Raw genomic sequence first — 9,619 nt, 5'->3', positions numbered from 1 at the left:
GCCAAATCAATCCAAATAATAGGTTAATCATAAATCAATAAATTATCTGTTAATTATACATCTCTAAATCAATAAATCATAACTAAAATCACCAGCTAAACATAAAAATAAAATAAATCCAACAAGTCCAAGAACTAAGTATCACAAGTCCAACAAGTTCAAGAAATTAAAAAGTTACAAAACAAATCCCACAAGTCTAAGAAATTAAAAAGGCTAAGAAATTACAAAATGTCTTATCCTCCACAAACCAACAAATTAAAAAGACTAAGAAATTACAAAAGGCTAAAAAGGCTTAGAATAATTACAAACCAACAAATTAATCCAACAAGTCTAAGAAATTAAAAAGGCTACTAAATTAATACAAAATGTCTAATTATCCACAATTGTGACACAACTCCCATTCTCTTCATTAGGCTCCCCATTATCAAGAATTGATTGAAGTGTACACTCTCTAGACATAGTTGAAGAACCTACAACAACAATGAATTAAAAAATGGAATAAATTTCATTAAATTGTAACTAGCAAATATACAAATACAATTTTGATTTTAAAAATAGAAATTAGACAATTGCTAACCGTTGATTTCACTCCATAACCAATTCTGAGCACACATCATTGCCTTTATAGTCTTGGGATGTAGCCTACTCCGGTGTGGACTTAAAATTCTCCCATTAGTGCTAAAAGCAGATCCTGAAGCAACAATTGTGACAGGAATGGCTAAAATATCTCTTACAATCCTTTGTAAAGTAGGATACTTGAGATCATTACTTTTCCACCATCCCAAAATATCAAAATCTTCACTCCTCTTCAACACTCCCTCATCAATGAAATGATCAAATTCCATTCTAGCACTCCCATGTTTCTTTGAGCTATTGTTCACAAACAAATCAAAAGATGACATTGCCCAACACAACCTAAACTTCATTTGTGCCACAAGGCTTGAAGTACTTGCAGGAATATGAGAACTTCCTTCATTATCTACAGGGGACTCATCTATATCTCCATACTCATCAAGCAAATCATAACAAAGATTCTTAATTTTTTCAATCTTCAAATCAGAATTATCACCATAAATGTTAGGATAATAAAACTCTAATAATTTCATCTTATATCTTGGATCTAAGATAGCAGCAATAGCCATAACAACACTAACATTAGCCCAATAAGAATTAAATTTAGCAAGCATGCTTTCTGCCATCGTACTTATCATCTCATTTGAAGACAAACTCCATTCATTCAATGCAATTTTCAACTCACACACCAAAGTAAAATACATATTAGTTGTGGGGTACTTACGACTAGAGAAAAACTCAGTTGCACTATGAAACAACTCCAGCCTCCCACAAATATCTTTGGCTAACTCCCAATCATAATCATATGGTAAACAAGTATAAGATATTTCACGTTTAGCCAAACGTGAGAAAACATCTTTATAAATCAATGCAGTAGAAAGCATTAAGTAAGTTAAATTCCAACGAGTTTTACAATCTAAAACTAACTCTTTAGTGCATTGAACACGCAATTGACATGCATTTTTTTCAAATTTCTGCCTCCTTTTTGGTGATCCAGTCCAATAAATCACATTATCACGAATCCTTTCAATACCATCACCAATAAGAGATAACCCATCTTGATCAATCAAATTCAAAATATGTGCAGCACACCTCATATGCAACATAGACCTACCCAACATAAGAGAACTAGTATCAAGCTTATTCAAGAGAAGTCTTATCATGGCATCATTAGTACTACAATTATCAACAGTTATTGTGAACAACTTCCTATCAATGTTCCACTCTAAAAAACAATCAACAAAGACTTCAGCAAGGACATCTTTCGTGTGTGGAGAAGGAACATAAACAAATCTAGAAAAATAATATGAATAATTATAACATAACTCAATAAACATTCTAAATGTAAAGTCTTTAACATTCAATTTATAGATAAAAAATTACCTTAAAACCCAACTTTGCAACGTCCAAGTATGATCAATAAAATGAGTGGTAATGACCATAAACCCTCTCCTTTTGTTACTTGAAGTTCACATATCAGTTGTAATTGCTATCCTACTTCCATTCTTGTCCGTCATCTTCAAAGCTTTCTCTCTCTCATTATCATAGATTTTAAGAATGTCACTCTTCAAAGTATTTATTGTGACAAGTTTAAACATAGGTTGAAGATCAGCCACAAATTCTTTAAACCCAATATGGTCAACCATTGAAAGGAGATATTCATGTAGGATGACCATACGAGCAAGCTTATTCTTCACTCTAACCTGATCAAATTGGTAAGTATTCAAATTCATAGTTCCATCCACCTTATTCTGTTGTTTAATTAAGACTTGTTGTCACATATCCCTTATATCTTTAAACTTCATCCGTGGACATCTTACTAAATGATTACGTAAATGAGTTGTACCTTGGTTAGACTCACCCAAGTAAAGTTTGTTACAATGATGGCATTGGGCTTTAACTTTTCCATCAACTTTCTTCCTTGTAAAATGATACTAAACATCTGGGGTAGTCTTTCTTTTTTTACTTGTATCCAAGTCCTCATTTGTAGGCTCTTACTCTCCCTCTGTCCCTTCTTGTTCCTCTACCTCTAAGTCTTCTCCCACTAAGTCCACTGTTGGGGATTTCGGATTCCTAATTGGTTCAAAAGTTTGGGAGTTAGAATCAAAACAAATTATCACAAATTTATTATTACACATACTCATTGATTAATAGGCACAAATTCATAATTACACAGATTCACAAATTCTATCAACGCAATCATAATTAAACATGATTAACTACAAATTCAAACACTTACTCGTTGTTTAATGGTGATCCTGAAGGTGAGCTGCCAGGCGACAATGGCGAGGGTGATCGTGAAAATGGCGAAGGAGACCGCATAGTTGGTAAGAGACAACGTCCGGTTCTCAAGGGAGAGCCACTTGGCGAGGAAGAACCAGATTTGTTTGTGTCTGTGTTTGTATCTTTCATCTCCGTTTTAGGATCTGCATTCCTAACAAACACAAAAACAAACAATTTCTTCCATTAAACAAACTATGCAGAAATGAGGGAACAAACAGGGGAATAGAATGCTTTGAGACTTGAATCAGGTGAAAGATATGTGTACAAAAATTCACTATTATATGCATTAAGAAACAGGTATATACTCTGTTGTTTCCTTGAAGATTATATGCATTAAGAAACAGGTATATACTCTGTTCCATGTTTATTCACATACACCTCACACTTTCAATTTTTCCTAAAGGAATAATTTTTCCTAAAAGAAATAAATTTTAAATACCATAAAACATGCAAAAGCATTAATATTGAACTAATAAACAAATAAAAAAAATAACATATTAAGCCTACAAAATTATAAACCAAACTGAAACATTAAAGAAGACCCAAAAAAGAAACTTCAACATAGTCCTTAACTGAACCCCAGGATAACAAGAATCAATCTTAAATTTACTCAACACAGAAAAAGCAAGCAAACTCAAACCAGTAAGGGAAATTTTTTTTTACGAAAACACTGTTAATTACAGAGTTACCCAAACACATAATATATAACGAAAATGCTAACACAATAACCCCAAACAGACATGCAAGCAAGAACATTAATAATATCGTACATTCACAACAACATATTACCTAAAAAAGCTAAAACAAACGGCTTTTCAAAGCCCAAGTCTTGGAGATTCCATAGTAAACTTTGCAAGCAAAACCCAAAATAGAGCAAATAAGCGCAGATTGAACCCATAAACCACAAAATAAACCTTTTAAAAAAAAAAACCCATTATTTTTCAATAGACACAAACATAAGACCACAACAATATTACTGCAACCAAGATCAAAAAATAGAAAAAAAAAATTAATTTCTTTCAGAAAACAAAAAAGTCTGAGCTAAACGAAACTTTCTGTCACTGAAACTTTCTTATCAGGCCTAAAAAGAATACTTTTTTTTTTCTAATTTGAAGAAGAAAATGAAAAAAATCACAACAAGGAAGATTCTTTCCAGAAGCAGAAACCGAGAAAATAGTCACAGATCGAGCTCATACAAAGGAAATACCCAAAAAACTCAAACCAAACAAAGCTTTAAACCCCCCCCCCCCACACACACACACACAAAAAGACAAAAAAAAGAAAGGAAAATGAAAGAAGAAGATGGTGAGAGCACAAACCAGACGGGTCTTCCAAGGATATCAGAACAAAGCAAAATGAGGGAGTGTCGAAGTATCGGAGTGAGGGAGTGTTGGTCGGAGTGAGGGGACTGAGCTGAGGGAGGGGAGTGTCGAACTGAGCTGAGGAAGGGTCGGACTAAGCTAAGGGAGGGGAGTGTCGGACGGACTGAGCTGAGGGAGGGGAGTGTAGGACTAAGCTGAGGAAATGAGGTTGAAGAAATAAGGGATTACCGGATTAGGGTTAGATTATAGGTGTTATATATATATAGGGTATTTTTGTAATTTAGGGTACTGGGTTTTTAAACGAGGCTGGTTTTGGGTCGGGTCTCGGGTTTTTTTGATAAAACCTGGACCCGACCCGGACCCGCTTCGGGTTTTTTTTTTAAAACCCATACCCGACCCTATTCCTAATTGGACCGGGTAAAACTCGGTCCATTAGGGTTGGGCCGAGCCGGGTACCTGTGGGTCAGGCAAAAATTGTCATCCCTAGGAATGGAATGGATTGTATTTAAGTAAGGGAAAGGAATGGAAAAGAATAGAATGTAATGGAATTAAGTAACCTTGATTAGATGTTTTAAAATAAAGGAATGAAAATGAATGGAATTTAAGTAATCTTGTTTGGGAGCAATATGGAGAGAATGGAATGGAATCATTTTATGACAATATTACTATTAAACCCCTATTTTAAAATAAAGGGTTGAATATATATGGGTATTTTGGGAGTTTTAATAAAAAAATCATTAAATCTAATTTCATTCCCTCCCATTTCTCCCAATTTCGGGAGGAATAAATTTTGAGATTTTAAAGGAATAGAGATGAATGAATGTTCCCTCCTACCCATTCCATTCCCTCTCACTTAAACTCCCAAACAAGGGAATGAACTTTCCATTCCCTCCATTAAAACTCCCAAACAAGAGAAGGGAAGAATATTCTAAAATGATTCTTTTCATTCCTTTCCATTCCATTCTCTAAAATGAAGAGAAAACTGAAAAGAGAAAATGAAACTGCTTAATGGACAAAAATACCCATATTTAGATCTTATCTCTCTTTTTTTTTTTTGTTTTTTTTTGTTTTGTTTTGGGTTTTTTTTTTTTTTTTTTTTTTTTTTTTTTTTTTTTGTGTTTAACTAGACATGATTTTTTTTTGGAACATGATTTTTATTTTTTAATAAATTGGGTGATTGCTTTTTTTTTTTTTTTTTTTTTTTTGCTTTTCACTTTTTTTTATTTTAATTAAACATCATTTTTTAACAAGGGTGTATAAGTTAAATTTATATAAACTCATTTTTTTCCATCTTTCCACTTTTCCACTCCCAATCAAACAAAAAGAAGAGAAATTAAAATATTTTTCTATCCTCTCATTTTTCCATCCTCTCACCATTTTCTATCCTCCCATTTTTCCACCCTTCCAACCAAACGGACCATAAGTGCTAAGCCAATCCCATTTTTCACTAAACTAGGAGAGTTTGGTAATGTTGTTCTAGTAACGTTGTTTGTATTTTTTTTGAAAATATGTGTGGGTAAAAAAGTGTGTAAAAATACGTGTAATGTTGTTTAAATATTGAAAATCGTTGTTTAAAATACCTTACCAAACACCCCTTGTATTGCCCAAAACTTCTTTACTTTTTTTTTTTCCTTTATTCAATTGGAAATTAAAATATAATGTAAATGATTATTATTTTCACTATTTTTGTTTTTTTATCATAGTTATTTTCTTCAGTTTAAAGCCCTAAGTTTTACATGGTTTTAATCATAAACTTATACTAGTTTGTATGCCTAGGTCTTGCATGGGTTTATATGCGGTTCACCATCCATGTTAAAGTCAATATAATAAACATGTAAAAATTACTAAAAATAGTTAAAAAAAAAAATAAAGAATGCAAAAATACTATAAAAAAAATTTCAACTCCGCCAAGAACATATCGGGTATTAATAACCACAAACTTCTTCGGTTCACTTAATAGTTTCTATTTTATTATCTAAAAAGTTATTTTATCTATTATATCATATCACTTTACAATACACCCAACATACCAAACTCTATTTTCACATATAACCCATTAAAATAAAATTCACTATTCCATAAAATAATATATTTCATCTCTTTCTCTTCTCTCCATCTTTCTGTTCTCTTCTCCAATTGTCTGTCTTCCCCTTTATCTGTCTCTCTCAACCACCCAACACCAAAAAAAAAAAAAACCAACTCATCCACCGACCACCTAAATGCATACTCAAATCAGCCCATCTACCACCCAACATCCAAACCCATATCATCCCAACCACCACCACCAATAGAAACTGAAACCACCACTAACACCACAACAAACATAGTCAGCACCACCATGCCACCACCAAAACCCATTAAATCTAAAACCACCACCAAATCAAAATCCAAACCCAAAACTGCACCACAACCACCACCCAGCAACCAACAAATTGATGGAGACCAAATTAAAACCCTCAAACCATCTTTGCTTCTAATCCCTATTGATCTTTGCTACTTCTCTATTGTTACCTTAGAGGCCTAACACCAACATTAAAGGGGCAGATGAGAGAGAGAGAAAGAGAGACTCAAGGCTAAGGATGAGGAGAAAGGACAGAGAAAAAGAGAAAAGATACCAACGATTGAGAAGAGATATAGGCGAGATAAAGCGTGTTTTTTTGTGTGGTTTGATGCTATAAAATAGCAAATTGGGAGTTTTAGAACTCCTAATGCTAATGCTCTTATGTCTAGTCTGCTTGCCATCCACACCTCCATCATGTATGGGCAGTAAAATAGTGCATGAGTTATAGACTTCAATTCTTTATTGCATATCTCTCAAGGGATGTTAGCCAAAACATTCCACAAACTTAAATAGAGCTCTCCCCTACATGTTACTTCATTGCTCATTTATGTTTTTGTTTCTCTAAAGGTAACTTCCAATATACGAAAAGACATGCAATTTAATTTTGTACTTATTGTACTTAATAATAGGCAATAATAGAAAATATTATAAAATCCAAAGGTCTACTAATAAGTGTATAACTATATCTCTATAATAATATTCTATTATTTACTAAGAAACATATTATTAGATGAGTGGAGAAAAAAGAATGAGAAGAAGCACTAACCTTTGAATGTTTGCATGTTTAAAGAGCTATTTTAGGAGTAATTTAATTATGGTATTAGATAATCAACCCATAATTATGGTATTATACTTTTAATAACGTTCATTATATTAGGAGTATTTTTTTTTTTATTTTATCAATTGATCATTAATTCTCTATAATTATTGTGGCTATTGTTTTTTTTCTTGTATATCCCACTTAAATAAGCTATTTATTTTCCACATCTGTCCTTTTTTTTTTAGGGAGTTGCAATAGTATTGTATTTAGGACTTTAAATATTTTCTCATTATGGTGGATTTTATTGTGTATTGATTGGAAATTCAAGACACACCTCTCTCTACCAACCACCAATCACCAACTCTCCCTTTCTTCAAATCTTTTTCTTGTTCTTCCACAAACGCCTCACTCCACTGCCGCCACAACCAACAAATCCAAGTTCGGCTTCTTTCGAAAACCAATTCTACGTTGTTGGTTTGTGGAAAGGAAATAGTGTGTTTTTTCATTACCAAGTGTTTTCAGGGTTTGATGTGGGAGTAATGATTTTTGAAAGTTGAGATTTAGGTTTATGATATGAAATTTTCTTGAAATCCTATTCTCTAGGCTGTGGAAAATTCAAAGTTGTTGAAGAAAAGTGTGGAGAGAAAAAAAGTGACTTGTCTATGGTGATGATGGTATTTGATTTTTGTTCCATTAGGAAAAGTGTGGAGAGAAAAAAGTTTCTATGTTCAATAAAGGTTGTATTCAGTAAATATTTGGGGTTGCTAAATATTTTAGATTTTTGTTGAAATTCTTGAATGAGTTTAAGGAAGGGAAGCTCCTCCATAGAACTATAGAGGCATTTTAATCAAAAGTGAACTAATCAGAAGGAGAATCTCTTATGATTAGTTAATGTGTCATGTGCCACAACATGTATAGATTTTTAAAACAATCGATACAGATAGAAAATAATTGGTTTCCATTAACATTAATTTGGGAGCTTGTTCTCTTGTATATGCAAAGATTACAATCTAATTTGAATATATAGATAACATTTGATTTGAGTTTTAGATTAATTTATTTTATCAAACTTTATCTGATAAGGAATGACTTGGTTGATTGTTATCTACTAAGAATGCCAGAACTATTATTATTTTATCAAACTTGCTTGCTTGCTTATTTCTCTCAACTTGAGCCATAATCTCTTAGAAAAAGTAAAAAACTAGAGCTATAAGACAAAACAAAAATATGTGACAACGAACAATAAAACTTTTGATGACCTATGCATAGCAAGGATCAAGGAAGAAGATGAAAAGTTGAGGCTAGAGAAAAAATAAACCAAAAACAAAGGTAGTTGAAGAGAGTTGAGAGAAAAAAGGTGTCAGGGGCGTTTTATTTTGTTGCCAATATGATATTTGGGAAGCCAAGATCGAGACTTGACTTTAGGCTTGGAATATGGCCCAAAGGCTATCGATGAAGTGTGAAAAGTCCATTTTTGCTCAAAGTTTGGGTTGCATTCAACAAAGATTATAATAAGGCCCCAAAAATACCTCTTGCAAAGATAATCTAACACAAAGGATGGCCCACCACAATAAGTACTTAAATATAGTCCAGGAATAAACACGAGAAATGTCCAACGATAGATGTTTAGAAAATTAATAAATGTATTCACATAGTAAAAATTATGCATTTCCTCCATAGTCAGTTAATATAAAAGTGGGGCCATTATAACAAGTACACAAGAGGAAAATGGTCCAGCAGTGAATATGACAGACGTCTAATGGTAACATCTGATTAGTCAATAAATGTGTTTACATGATAAAAATCATATATTTTCCTCATTATTATTAAGTCAACATTAGGGAAAACTTCCATAGGAGACATTATGGCCTTCATTATAATAGCAATAAATAAGGATTACAGGCTTCATAATTACAAGTAAATGATGAAAAATTAGGATGGAATGAAGGGAGAGAAAGAGTGTCCATCTAGTGCAGCAAATGTTTGAATAAGATCTTTATGTGCCATATCATGCCCATAATGATGAATATATGTGTATTGTAAATGATGAGAATGACTTATAGAAAGTATGAGTGAATATATGGAAATATGAAGAGAGATGAAGGGGTGTTTAGCCATTTTCGGGTATGGTGTAAAGAGGGGCTGTTTATGACTTTTTTAATGTGCTGAGATTTTCTAAGGAGATGGAATGGGATGTTTATGGGTAAGCATACATGGGTATTTATGGATCAAAAGCTAATGTATGAACTAAATAACTAATTTATAAGTTGAAAATAGCATGATGGGTGAGGAATTTTATGAGGAGATCTTGTCCCTTTGATGAGTTTATGGTAGTTCCTT

At 32.7% G+C, this 9,619-nt stretch overlaps 1 protein-coding gene across 1 annotated transcript; it reads right to left on the bottom strand.

Annotated features, from left to right (window-relative positions):
• Positions 1-369: 369 nt before the first annotated feature.
• Positions 370-6,536, bottom strand: LOC126710114 (zinc finger BED domain-containing protein RICESLEEPER 2-like). The gene is made up of 6 exons (XM_050410489.1): positions 6,424-6,536; positions 2,813-3,007; positions 2,572-2,646; positions 1,070-1,866; positions 578-994; positions 370-470 (listed from the first exon to the last, which is right to left on the bottom strand). The coding sequence occupies exons 1-6, from the start codon at positions 6,534-6,536 to the stop codon at positions 370-372; spliced, it is 1,698 nt and encodes a 565-aa protein (XP_050266446.1).
• Positions 6,537-9,619: the final 3,083 nt, after the last annotated feature.

Source organism: Quercus robur, chromosome 12 (assembly GCF_932294415.1).
Source record: "Quercus robur chromosome 12, dhQueRobu3.1, whole genome shotgun sequence".
NCBI classification, from domain to species: domain Eukaryota; kingdom Viridiplantae; phylum Streptophyta; class Magnoliopsida; order Fagales; family Fagaceae; genus Quercus; species Quercus robur.
Note: the sequence above shows the minus strand (reverse complement) of the source record. Positions and strands in the feature narration are given on the sequence as shown.